The sequence below is a fragment of the Sorex araneus genome, chromosome 2 (assembly GCF_027595985.1).
Source record: "Sorex araneus isolate mSorAra2 chromosome 2, mSorAra2.pri, whole genome shotgun sequence".
Classification (NCBI taxonomy): Eukaryota; Metazoa; Chordata; class Mammalia; order Eulipotyphla; family Soricidae; genus Sorex; species Sorex araneus.
This window is the reverse complement of record NC_073303.1, coordinates 229,082,769-229,096,779: the sequence shown is the minus strand read 5'-3', so window position 1 is coordinate 229,096,779 and position 14,011 is coordinate 229,082,769. Positions and strand designations below refer to the sequence as shown.

Sequence of the window (14,011 nt, the reverse complement as noted above, 5' to 3'; positions counted from 1 at the left end):
TCATAGAGAACAATTTTTAAAGAACAATTCAGAAACTCTTAGGATCCTCAAAAGTAAAATAAAATTCACACGCAAAAACAGAGCCCATTGTTAACAGAAAGAAATCGTTTCTGCATTTTGGTAAAAGAATTTTCAGTGTTTCAAGCTACCCAGAAAGAAATCAGATAAATAATTCTGCGGCTTCCTCTGAGAAGAAACAGCCTTTGGAATTTCTCTTAAATTGAATAGGGGGAAATTAATGACATTTGAAGTAATTTGAAAGAATTTACATTTTAAGAAATTTCCCCTCTGCCCACTCGACCTGTTAGAACTATACTCTTGTAACAGACTGATGTCTAATTTCCCCGTTTTAAACTCTTCACTAGAGGCGCAGCTTTCTCAGAGTAACATCTGCTGTTGGCTCCTCGTTGTCTAAATCCTCGTGCGCTGTGTAACTGTAACACCTTTCGTCCATGGGCCGGAGCCACAGCACAGCGGGTAGGGCGTTTTGCCTTGTACAAGGCTGACCCGGGTTCGATCTTCGGTATCCCACAGGGTCCCCCGAGCACCGCCAGGAGTAATTCCTGAGTGCAGAGACAGGAGTAACCCCTGAGCATCGCCGGGTATGTCCCCAAAAAAGCAAAAAAAGAAAATCTTTCGTCCAAACACCGCAGCATCTCAGATGTGCTCAGGAAATGCGGCTGATTAGATTAAGCCCCAAAGACCTTTGTTTATCGAACAACCCAGGAGGGCAAAGGCGCCAGGGATAGGCCCCCTAACTTCCCCCTAACTTCAGTTTTGAACTGACTGCAGCGTTGAACTGACGCTAGAGCGGTTGTGTTCTGTATTCCCCGCGCCAGGAATAAGCCCCACCCCGGGACCCAGAGCGCAAGCGCAGCGGCTCGCGCGGGGGGCGGGGGCGAGGAAGGGCAGCGTGCGCGTGCGCGAGGCGGGGCGTGGCTGCCGGCGCTTGTCGGGGCAGTCTTGCAGCGAGAGCGGCCAGTTCAAATTCCACGAAGTTGACTTCTGACGGCAGCGAGTGAGTGAGGAGACAGAGAGGAGGAATGAAGCCAGATGAAAAAGGACAGCTTGGGTGGGTGGAAACTCCGAGGAAGGCCTTGTGTGCAAACTGGCCTGGCGCTGGCGGGAAAGCGTCTTGAAGGGGTGGGGCATGTGTGTGTGATTGGCAGGCCGGAAGCCAATGTCAGGTCAGCGAGAGCAACTAGGGCGGGAAAGTAGTGGAAGGCGGGGATGCTAAATAACCCTGAACGCAGGCCAAGGCGGGTAGTCCAGTGGCTGGGGCTTGCACGTGGCAGCCCGATATTGGTCCCTCGTGCACCGCCAGGAGTGGTCCTTGACGCGTAATCCCAGAGCCCCGCCGGGTGTGGCCCAAGCCGCCCCTCCCTATCATTAATGCTATAGGCACTGCAATTTGACGGCCTCTGCTTAGGTTTTCATGACGTTTATTTTTTATTTATTTTTTGGGTCACATCCGGAGGTGCTCAGAGGAGACGCTGGGCCGCTCATGCAAAGTGTGGATTGAGCCTATGACTTTTCTGATTTACTATTTCTATTATGTGGTATGGGGTTACTAAATCTGCCACTTAAAGATTATACCACTGTTCGTATTTCTCCTTTACACGTGGGAAACACGCTCAGGGACACTCTGCCTTCCTGCCCCTCTGGAAATCGAGATGGCACAGGGTTCAGTCAAAAGGAATGGGATGTGTGGAACTGATCAGGTTGTTGGGGAAAGTTAAAGCTAATAAGTAACACCTTTTCCTATAGCGGAGAGCTCTGAGGATAGAGCTGGGAGGGAAACAAGTCAGAGAAGGTGAAAACTCGGGAGGGCTCAGCATCAGGTGTCACCTCAGGTCTGGCAACAAGTCTGTGTCTCTGGATTCGCAGGAGTTGCAAAAAAACTTGTTCTTTTGGGCTGCATGGCCGCTCTGGTTTGTATGCGAGAGCATCTTAGGAGCATGACAATGGGACACCGTGCACCTCCCTGATTGCCCAACAGTACAGCATAGCCTGGGTGACTGAATGAACACACCTGATTTTTCTTACTTGTAGAGACTGGGAAGGGTGCAGTCAAAGTGCCAACCTATCTGATTACTTGAGGGGCGCTACTTAGTGACTTGCAAGCCCCTCTGTGTCCCATTTGCTGGGAAAAGAGGCCCTCTCTTCCTCCCTCCTCAGAACAGGCCACCAGTTCTTAGACGATTTGAACTTCACTCCTGGAAACTCATTTAATCTTCATCACCTCCTAAGAGATCTGTCCCTGAAAGGAGATTCACACTGAGAATTAGAAAATGAATTTGCAATTGGTGGCACAGTGCAGTCTATAGCTGAATAGTTTATATCTGAGCAAATGATGAGTGAACCGAAGAAAGTGAACACTTTTGAACTAATATCTACATTAGAGGCACTCAGTGCTGGTGGAGAATTCAAGGGGAACTTGTGTGGGAATTCATGGGAATTGTTGAGGAGCTAACGTCTTAGGAAAAGTCTCACCAAAATTCTTTGATGGTGTTTGGTGAATCATTCCTGCATTTGTCAAAAACTCTTTTATTTAGGATTTAACTCGTATTGCTACTAAAATGCTACTAAAATAATGAGATCAATGTTTGTCATTCCCAGGGAAAGGAAGTAGTGACTGCTCTTGTTCCATATAGTTTGTGTTGTCATTCTAAAGTTTGGGGACCAAGTCCATTTTTCCATCCTATTTAACCTGATGGGAGTCAGTGATGAAAATTAGGGGCCGCCGCCCTCCCTGGGGGGCCGGAGGAGGGCCTTCGCTGCCCCCCGCCCCACTCTGCCCCTCACCACCCCCTTCCCACGAGAGAACTCCCCTTCTCCTGTATCCACTAATTTGACTTTTCATTTTGCTGCTTACCCGCCTCTGGCCTGCCTCACCTTCCCCAGGCGACCCCCGACCCCGCCTTGGCAGGGGTCTGGGGGGACCCTGGGCTGTCAGGGCTGCCTCCGCCCTCCCCCCTCGGCCGCCCTGGGCCCCGGCCCACCCTGTCCTCAGCTCCCACGTCCAGGGCCGTGTGTGGAAGGAGAGGACGGATTCCTCGGCCCGGCCCATCACAGAAGCCTGCCCCGCCACCCTCTCCGCCTGACATTTTCGTTTTGTGCAACTTGTAACTAGGTGTTTATGGAATAAAGGAGAATGGAGAGAAAAAAAAAAAAGGAAAAAAAAAAAAGAAAATTAGGGGCCGGAGCGATAGCACAGTGGGTAGGGCATTTGCTTTGCACGCGGCCGACCCGGGTTCGATCCTTGGCATCCCATATGGTCCCCCAAGCACCGCCAGGAATAATTCCTGAGTGTAAAGCCAGGAGTAACCCCTGAGCATCGCTGGGTATGACCCAAAAAGAAAAAAAAATGATGAAAATTAAAGTTTATGGACTTTGAGATCTGACAGATGTGTATACAAATCTTGGATTCACCAAGTGAATGATCACAGGCAAGTCTCTTAACCTTGCTACTTCTTGGTTTCTTCATCTACAAAATGAAAGGAATAAAAGTACGGCCTGGGGCCAGAGCGATTCTCAGTCCAGCAGGTAGGGTATTGCACATGGCTGACCTGGGTTCAGTCACAGCACCACATAGGGTCCTCCCATGCACACCAGGAGTGATCCCTGAGCACAGAGCCAGGAGTAAGTCCTGAGCACTCTCGGGTGTGGCTCAAAAACAAAAAATACTGACTAAACAGGATCATTGAGAATCAGAGCAACACACTTTGAAACTGTTAATGAAGTGGCCGTTTGCTAACACACACTGATACTGTGGGATCTCTTATATTTTTCTTTTAATTAATTATATTTATTGAATCACTGTGAGCTACAGTTACAAACTTTCATGTTTGAGTTTCAGTCATACAATGATCGAACACCCATTCTTCCACCACCAGTGTCCCCAGAATCCCTCCCTCCTCACATCCCACCCTCCCCCTGCCTCTATGGTACACAATTTCCCTCTTACTCTCTCTCTACTTATAGGTATTATGATTTGCAATACAAATACTGAGAGGCCATCATGTTTGGTTCTTTATCTATCTTCAGCACACATCTCCCATCCCGAGCGATCCCTCCAACCATCATTGACCTAGTGATCCCTTCTCTATCTCAGCTGCTTTCTCTCCCTGCTTGTGAGGCAGGTTTCGAACCATGGAGCAATCTTCCTGGCCCTGTCTACTATCCTTGGGTTTTAGTCTCATGTTATGATGTTTTATATTACTGTGGAACTTCTTTTGCCCACAACTCCACAGAACCAAAATCTCATCTACAGCCCCACATTAAATTAATTTGTCTAACACCCATTTCAAATTTTGATTGGAAAACTGCAAAGGTATTGATTTTGTGTGCTAGAGGCAGAGAGTAAGATAGACTAGAATTTTGCTTTTTTTTTTTCTGCTTTTTGGGTCATGCCCAGCGATGCACAGGGGTCACTCCTGGCTCATGCACTCAAGAATTACTCCTGGCGGTGCTCGGGGGACCATATGGAATGCTGGGATTCAAACCCGGGTTGGCCGAGTGCAAGACAGGCGCCCTACCCACTGTGCTATCACTCCAGCCCCCTAGAATTTTGCTTTTTAATGAAGTTTATATTCTCTTAGGAAGGAGAATAAATACAAGGATCAGAACTAAGATTACAACAAAAGGAAATACGAGGTTAATGGTCAAAAGAGTGACATTGACATTGCAAGATTGTGTTTGTCTCTGTGTGTGGGTAGGGGTCTGTCTGACACGACGGGGCAGCTGTGCAGGCAGAGGTTTATCGAGGCAAGCTGGTTGTGAATCTCCAGGACTCACGAATGTTGGGGTTTAGGATTGGGCTGGAGGAGGAGAAAGCGAGGTCCAAGGTGACAGGCGAGGGCCCTCCCCACTGTCTGTAGTCTTCCAGTCTTCTGTGGTTTATATGTTGGGGCATGACACAGCAGTGCTCAGTCATATGTGATCAGTCCCGGTCGGCCATATGCAAAGCAGGCGCCTTCCCCACTGTAATGTCGTTCCGGCCCTGCAGCCATTCAGTATTAACATGAGAAGAGATTGACCAGATTGTTCTCTTGGGATTTAGAACTAAAACTAAATTTTCTGTGATATAGGATGTTCAGACTAAAGGGTAGAGGCCTCCTGACTACTGGATTGGCCTGGCCTGCGGTGAATGGCTGCTCTTTTAGAGGGATTTGTTTGCAGGGTATCAAACCCGGGTTGGCTGTGAGCAAGGCAAGTGCCCTACACATTATCCTATCGCTGCAGCCCCACAAAGCATCACGAGTTTTGAAACTGCACTTGGGAAATATTTCAGGCCAGAAGTTCCGGGCTCATTTGAGAAGAATTCATTTGTATTTTTCCCTCAGGGTCATGGCCAATGAAGACAAGGACACTGGTGGCATCCATTTCCCTTTCCCCTTCACTCCCTACTCCATCCAGAAAGACTTCATGACGGAAATGTACCACGTGCTGGAGGCGGGCAAGATTGGAATCTTTGAGAGTCCTACTGGCACTGTAAGTGTGAGCTTGTGCTTCAAGCTTGGCCTAGTAGTTCCATCACTATTAACTCTGTGAGTCCTATGTTTTATTGCTCACCTCCATCCCAGGGTCTGAGAAAAACTGTCAGATGGGAATTTGCATGAACCAGAAAACCATCGTCCATAGCACTGAGATAGCAGATTTCTCTGGGCTTTGATATTGAAAACAGACACTTTGATTCCTTTGTCTTTTCCAGAAACTAGATGACTGAGTGATTGAGGGATCCAGTCAGGGATCCCAATCCCAATTTTTTTGTACCTAACTTTGAATGAAGAAGAGATCTCAGACTCAGAGTTGGAAAGTAGAAAAGTTTATTGGAAAGTAGAAGAGAAAAGAAAAGGAGCTCCCCAAGCGGGGAGGAACTTAGTATGGGACTAAGTTAGAGCAGAGGAGTTTCGTGAAGGCCGTTTTAAGGGCTCCCGGCATCCCTGATTGGTTGGCAAGTGTTTGCAAAAGGTGCCAGAAAAATTCCAATGATGTCCAGCTAGTCTAAATCTTTCTGGGCATTTTTGCCCCTTATGTTAGTCTCCCTGTCGGCCTAGGCTCCAGGACAAGAGTTTTATGGTCCTGAACATCTCTGTGACAGCTGGGGAAGGACTTTGAGAGTGAAGTTTGTCAGGTCACCTGGGGGAAGGTGGCAAGGGGAAGCTGCCTTGAAGAAAGTGGCTACCTTCACTGGCGAAGGGAAACAAATCTTCCAGGCCTAATTGCCAATTACCTCAGTTTACCCATCAGCCTAGACTCCAGGTAACTTAGTTATATATATATATATATATATAGACTCCAGGATTGCCCATTATCTTAGTTTCCCTGTCAGCCTAGAGTCCAGGGCAGAGTTTTATGTTCCTGGGAAGCCCCATGGATGCTGAGACAGAGCCTTGTGGCTGGAACGTGTGTCAGGTTGATGGGGAGATATGGAACATCTGGAGAGAAGAAACTGTGGCTTCGTCTCTCACTGGCAAGGGGAAAACTGAGGCTTCCTTTTTCAAGAAAAAAATTTTTTAAATATGATCCTGGGGCCAGAGAGGTGGGACAGTGAGAAAGGCATTTGCCTAGCATGTGGCCAACCTGGGTTTGATCCCCAGCACCACATATGGTCCCTGAGTATAGAGTCAAGAGTAAGCCCTGAGCACAGCCAGATGTCAGTACCCCTTGCAAACCCCGGTAAGACAAACAAATCAAAGAAACATAATTCAGGAATAATGAAGCTCATTTTTTTTTTTTTTTTTTTTGCTTTTTGGGTCACACCCAGCGATGCTCAGGGGTTACTCCTGGCTCTGGCACTCAGGAATTACTCCTGGCGGTGCTTGGGGGACCATATGGGATGCCGGGGATCGAACCCGGGTCCGCCACGTGCAAGGCAAACGCCCTACCGGCTGTGCTATCGCTCCGGCCCCAATAATGAAGCTCATTTTAAAGATAGGTTTATCTGATTTGATTTCTTGAGTGGGCTTCTTTGGTTTTGCCAACAGGGAGACTAAGATAAGGAGCAAAAATACCCAGAAAGATTTAGACCAGCTGGTGGTATTCAGGGGCTACTCAGTGTTCTGGGTTGCTCTAGCCCTTTGAATATTTCCCTGAAAACCCTCCCCCATCTCTTATTTTTGGTCATTTTGTTATGAGCTAAAATTGAAGTTTAACAATATCAGTTTCATCATAGTGTAATATTTGCATATATGCAAAAGGATTACATTAACTCTAGTTACTTTTTGTCACCATGCATCATTGTATTTTTCACTTTATTTAAATAATTTATATAGGTGTCATGATGTACAACGTGGCTAATATTCATGTTTCAGGGATGCAGAGCTGCCACACCACACTCATCACTGTCGTACATTCCTTCTCACTGCCCCTGCCCCTGTGAAGCAGACTCGGCTCTCTAGGCCGACTCTCAGGGTCTGTTATTGGCCTTTTTTTTTTTTTTTTTTTTTTTTGCTTTTTGGGTCACACCTGACAATGCACAGGGGTCATTCCTGGCTCATGCACTCAGGAATTACCCCTGGCAGTGCTCAGGGGACCCTATGGGATGCTGGGATTCGAACCCGGGTTGGCCGCGTGCAAGGCAAACGTCCTACCCGCTGTGCTATCACTCCAGCCCCTGTTATTGGCCTTTGTTCGCTTCCCTCTTTCTTTATACTGTATGAAAAGGCTCCCTTGGGGTGGGGGGAGGGGGGGAGGGAATAAAAAAAAAGAAAAGAAAAGGCTCCCCTGGTGTTTGACTCACTCTGCTCAGCATGACACGTCCAGTTGCATATAGGGAGCAGCAGACTTCAGAAATTCATCTTTCCTTGTTGCCGAGTCATCTTCTATTGTGTATATAGACCACGTTTTTATTTTTGTTTTGGGGCCGTACCTGGTGGTGCTCGGTTTACTCCTGGCTCCGAGTGGGGGGCTGTTTTTGATGGTGCTGGGGGCTGAGTGCCGTAGGCCTCCCTGCACACGTGTGTTTCCACCCTTCTGCACTCTCTCTCTGGCCCCTGAGCAGGTACTTTTAATTCTTAGAACTGTTGAAGAAAACTTGAATAACATCTTGAAATAAGGCTGTTGCTGGGCATTTCTGAGAGACATTTCTGCAGGCACAGTGGAATTCAGCATAATAAAGCAAATTGGTTTGGCACCCTTGACTCTGTCCAGCATGGGTGGGCCTTAGAGAACGAGAAAACAACACATGAAACTTGCAAGTTTTAGGGTCCCCTGGGCAGCCTCGAGTGAGCACACAGGCCAGCCAGTTATTTGGTACGTTATCGCTCCCCCAGCCTGTTTCCCAACACCTGAGCCATCGACAGAGACATTAAGGACAGTTAGGAAGCATTTCAGAAATTCACAGGTGCATTACGAGCAGAGGCTGGGATATTTCACACAGCCGGTCAACAGGCAACCCTAAAGTATGGAGAAAAATCACGACAATTTCTTGTCCTATTTTTGCCTCTGTTGCCCTCCGCATCTAAAAGACCCTAAACTGGATGGCCGGAGTGATAGTACAGTGGGTAGGGCACTTATCTTGGCACACGCCAACCCAGGTTCTCTCCAGCATCCCATATAGTTTCCCGAGTCCTCCAGGAGTGATCCTGAGCACAGCCAAGTGCGGCCCGAAAACACAAAAACAAGAAAAGTAAAAGATCCTAATCTTTCATGTGCTATTCTCTCCTTTCCTGGCCTCCCCAGGAACAGACAGGGGACCACAGACTGACGGTCAGAATGGCCTATTTCTTTCTTTTTTTTTTTTTTTTGAAGTAACAGATTTTATTTAGAAGTTTCTGAGGGAAGGAGGAAGGATAAGTGGGAGAGAGAATAGTAAGAATAACGCGCTCAAGAGAGAACGCGGGCTTCTCCAAGGGTGGAGAGAGCTCTACACACATCCTAGCACTGGACACGAAAGCATGAAAGTACACATCTCAAGGGGGGAGATGCAGGCGACACATGTGCTCGGCCACATGGCACAAGCAGCACGTGGGCTCAGGCAGCATATGCGCCAGAATGGCCTATTTCACGCAGAGGTTTTAGCATACATATAGAACATCTGAGGGCGCTCGAGGTATAGGCCTGCACATAGGTGGGATTGATCATTTACAGAGGTAAAGAGGTTCAGCAACACTTTACCATGAATCCCAGACCAAATCCTCAGGCCATTTCAGTTTGACCTTCCCCATGAGGGTCCTGTCTCTTAAGTCATAACCGCTTGCATCAAGACCATGCTTTTATGCTTTCTAGACTATCCCATTTCTATGCCGATGCTGGGGTAGCTTTGCCACTCTTTCTCCTGTTTCTTCTTTTTTTTTTTTTTTTTTTGCTTTTTTTTTGGGTCACACCCAGCAATGCTCAGGGGTTACTTCTGGCTTTGCACTCAGGAATTACTCCTGGCAGTGCTTGGGGGACCATATGGGATGCCAAGGATCGAACCCGGGTCGGCCTCGTGCAAGGCAAACGCCCTACCCGCTGTGCTATCGCTCAGGCCCCCTGTTTCTTCTTTTATTTTTAATTGAACCACTGTGAAATACAGTTACAAAGTTGTTCATGATGGGATTTCAGTCAAAGCTTGCCACAAATTGTAGGGGTGGGGAGAGTGCAATTAGGACAGAGAAAGGACCACTGTGACAGTGATGGTTAGAAATGATCACTCCAGACAAGAGCTGAGTAAAGGGACAGACATGATAACCTTCTAGTACCTGTATTGCAAACCATAATGTCCCAAAAGAGGGCGGGAGGTGGGGAGAGGGAAGTGCCAGCTGTAGAGGTAGGCTGGGGTGGGCAGTGTGGGGAGGTGTGGGAATATTGGATTTCTTTTTCCTGTTTTTTCATGACTGTTCTCTTACTGGTTTCCTTCTTTTCCCAGAGTGGTCTTAGTGTATGTAGGTAATTGGAGTTTTCTCTTTTTTCGTTCTTTGAAATTTTGGTTTTTGGCTAATCTGTCAGTGCTAACAGCTGTTCAGAGATCGGGCCTGGGGTCACCCCTGCCGGTGCTGGGAGGGGTCTGTATGCTGGTGACCAACCTGAGTGTCTCCCTTGTGCAGACCCCCAGGTTGCGCTCTCTTCCCATGCCCAGATTTCTTTTTTTTTTTTAATTTCATCTTATAAGGTAGTTCACAACATTTGATTACATTTAATGTTCAAACACCAATTTCATCACTATTACACCTTCCCACCACCATATTTGGGATGTTTCCATCTCGAGCCCCAATGCCTGTCCCAAAACACAACCGAAATAATATATTTTGTATTGTTTGTTATCAAGATGGAGATGTTACTGGTGCCCGCTTGAGCAAATCGATGAGCAATGGGATGACAGTGTTTATTATGAAAAACTACTGAGAATGCTACAAAAAATACCCATAGAGGAAATATTGTGAAGATTGTTGTGTTTTGGCAGGGGCCATTAAGACCTTCTTTAGGATATCACAAACATGTTGTTAAAGGTTGAGTGATGAGAACTTTCATATATATATATACTTGAAAAAATATATATATGCATATGTATATATATATTTCTCTCTGATTGGTTGCCTGCTACTTGAACCCCATCACATGTGGTGTGGTACTCTTAGAGAATGGGGAGGGAGTGTCTTATGATGTGTCCAGGAATAGGTTCACTCGTGCGTGAGGCTCGACCTGAGCGCGTGGGGAGCGGCCTTGAGCGTGGCGGCAGTTGGGTAGTGCAGTTTTTTGGCTGCCAGGGCTGGGTCCCTTGGGGCGGGGAGGGCTCTCACCCGCCCCCACTCTGGGGCGCCCCAAGTGAAACAGCCTGGTGCGGGGTCCCGTATGCCCAGATTTCTTAAGCCTCCATTGCCTGGCTTCCTCACTGGAACATTTGGGAAGGTTGTTTTGTTCTTTAATTCTAACAGTGTTTCCTCCCATAGGGAAAATCTTTGAGCCTTATCTGTGGGGCCCTCTCATGGCTCCGAGACTTTGAGCAGAAGAAAAGTCTGGAGGAGTCCCGTGTCCTTCAGATGGGAACCGACCTCTTCCGTGACGAGAAGGACCAACCCCCACCTGTCTCCTGCCAAGACAGCCCCCCCGTCCCACGGCCAGCTGGAGAGCCCGACTGGGTCACTCAGTTTGTGCAGAAGAAAGAAGAAAGGGATCTGGTAGACCGGCTCAAGGTGAGGGCCTGGGTCACGCGCAGGGGAGTGGTGAGTAGAGAAGGGGACCGGGCTGGGCGCTGGGGCTGACCCGAGGCAGCTCTTGCATTGCTGTGCTCTCCGGAGCCCTGGACTCTCCTGTCAGCTCCCTGACCGCTGGGTGCCATGCCTTCTGCCACCTTGTAAGCTGACGTCAGCAGACATTCTGCAGGGTTGGCCGTTTGGTTGGGCGTTTCCGTTTCCTCTGCCTGGGAGGGAATCCAGTGTGCGGTCAGCGCAGCGCGACTCAGCAGCGCACACTCTCTGCAGGATGGGCTTCCCACAGCGTCCGCAGCTGTGCTGATGCATCGGAGTCCGCAGGAGTGTGGGTGCCAGCGTGGTGCTGTTGCTCCCGGCCCTTCAGGGCACATGTGGCAAGTGGCCGGGGGTGCACAGACTTGCTGGGTGCCCGTGAGACTAGCCTGTTGGGGACCCTCTCTGGTGACAGGGTACGATGGTTCTGGGCAGGCACTGGGTTACAGGAAGACCCAGTTGGGCGGTTCCAGCAGGGCCTTCCTCTGACGCCCCCCGCAGGAGGAGCAGGCCCGGAGAAAGAAGCGAGGAGAGCGCCTGCAGCTGCTCCGCCACAGTGCTCAGCTGCAGCATGCGGCCAGGCGCGCGGTGAGGGCCCTGGAGGGGCGGGCTGGGAGCGGGCGGGCTGGGGCTGCCCCCTGGGCCTCTCCTGCCACACTGGCTGGTTACCTCAGCCCAAGGGCCCGTGTGGGGAAGCCGTGAGGCCGAGGCTGTGTGTGCACCTGTGTCGGCAGCCACCTTGCGGGACTAGCGGCCAAGATGCCTTTCTCTCTCCCCCACCCACCCCTGCGCAGAGGCAGGAAGAGGACGAAACGGAGCGTCTCCTGCAGCTCAGCAGGGAGCTGCTGGCCGGGGGCACAGGGCCTGGGCAAGAGCAGGCCGCGGGGGAGGAGGAGCTGGTCCTCGCCGAGTACGAGAGCGACGAGGAGCGAGGGGCAAGAGGAGGAGCGAGGGGGTAAGCACTGCCTGCAGCCTCCCCGCTCGGGCCAGAGCCGGCAGCTTCCCGGTACCCCACCCCCCTCCCCGGCCAGGCTGTGTTCCTGTTTCCTCGGTACCCTCACAGCAGTGTCTGTGTGTTCCTCCCTGTGTGGGAAGTGCTCTGACAGGTCAGGGTCCAAGGCCAGGTGTGGGAAGAGAAGGGCCAGCACTCTCGCTCCAGCTCGGGCTCCGTCCTGTGACTGTGGCCCCTCGCCTGCTGCTTCCCCCTAGTTTTGTGTCCGTGGTCTGTAGCTCCCCCAGTGAGAAGTGCTGCTCCCAGCTCTGGGTACGCCGGGTACGCCTTGGTCAGTTCAGGACGCCGGCCATCAGGCAGCCCCTTCGCCTAAGTTTTTGTCTCAGCACAAGGTATCTGTTGAACTGGATGTATCAGTTTCTTACTGATGACTTTTTTTTTTTAAGGTTTTTAAACATTTTATTTGAAGCACCATGATTTACAATATTGATAATAGCAGGGGTTCATGCATAAAACATTCCATCACCACACCTGCAGCTGATGACTCCTCAGCCTCCTGGTTAGACTAGAGGCTGCTGAGGCCTGAACTCAAAGTCAAGGTCCTCTGTCCTTGTGCTTTCATTTCCTAAGTCCCCTTGGCGTGTCTGCTCCAGACACCGTGGCTGTGGAGCCAAACGAGAGATGGGACATTTCCCCGGAGAGTTTGCATGAATGTAAATGCAAAATGTGAGTGAACGAGATTAACCTCTAACCCCTTGAGTTTGGGGGGTGAGGGGCTATGGTACAGGAATCATCAGTTTCATTCTTTTGCACGTGGCTGAATAGTTTGCCCAGCCCGTGTACTGAAGGGTCGGCCTTCCTGTCGGAATCAATCACTGGCTTCTGTGCCTTCAGTTAAATGCCCAATACGCCTGGGCTCACTCAGTGCCCTGTTCCCCGCTTAGTTTCTTTCTGTGGCAGTACCATGATATTTTCCTAGTTTTGGGATCAGACCTAGTATGCTTCATGCTTGGAAAATCGTGAGTAGCCCCTGAACAAAGTCCTTTGTTTTCCGCAGTGCTCCGGAGAGCATGCAGTGCCGGGTGATCCTGGCTCCACACTCAGCTGATTCAGACCCACTGCACTTTCTCACCATGTCACCATGCTTTGACTAGTTGGGTTCTTTGTGGCTCAGCAGGATTTTTTTTTTCTTTTTGGGTCACACCCGGTGATGCTCAGGTGTTACTCCTGGCTCTGCACTCAGGAATCACTCCTGGCAGTGCTCAGGGGACCATATGGGATGCTGGGATTCGAACCTGGGTTGGCCACGTGCAAGGTAAATGCCCTACCTGCTGTGCTATCGCTCCAGCCCCAGCAGGATTTTTTTTTTTTAAATGTGTTTTCTATTTCTATTAAAAATGCTATTAGAGGGGACTGGAGCAATAGCACAGCGGGTAGGGCGTTTGCCTTGCACGCGGCCGACCCGGGTTCGATTCCCAGCATCCCATAGGGTCCCCTGAGCATCGCCAGGAGTGATTCCTGAGTGCAGAGCCAGGAGTAACCCCTGTACATCGCTGGGTGTGACCCAAAAAGCAAAAAAAAAAAAAAAAAAAATGCAGGGCTGGAGAGATAGCACAGCGGGTAGGGCGTTTGCCTTGCACGCGGCCGACCCAGGTTCAATTCCCAGCATCCCATATGGTCCCCTGAGCACCGCCAGGGGTAATTCCTGAGTGCAGAGCCAGGAGTGACCCCTGTGCATCGCCAGGTGTGACCCAAAAAGCAAAAAAAAAAAAAAAAAATGCTATTAGAAACTTGATGGGAATTACTAGGAATATTTAGGTATGGCTATAGGTAGTAAGGAGATAGTTTAACTTTTCTTACCCAGGAACATGGGGTATCTCTTGTATTCTGC

General features: G+C 49.6%; 1 protein-coding gene across 1 annotated transcript in view; it reads left to right on the top strand.

Moving 5' to 3' along the window:
• The first annotated feature begins 943 nt into the window (after nt 1–943).
• The window catches only part of DDX11 (DEAD/H-box helicase 11), a 29,380-nt gene continuing 16,312 nt past the window's right edge, over nt 944–14,011 (top strand). The window contains exons 1-5 of the mRNA XM_004616916.2: nt 944–1,072; nt 5,346–5,493; nt 10,875–11,117; nt 11,670–11,756; nt 11,963–12,123. Coding sequence (XP_004616973.2) covers nt 1,044–1,072; nt 5,346–5,493; nt 10,875–11,117; nt 11,670–11,756; nt 11,963–12,123 — 668 coding nt within the window. The 5' untranslated portion in view covers nt 944–1,043. The remainder of the gene's footprint in view (nt 1,073–5,345; nt 5,494–10,874; nt 11,118–11,669; nt 11,757–11,962; nt 12,124–14,011) is intronic.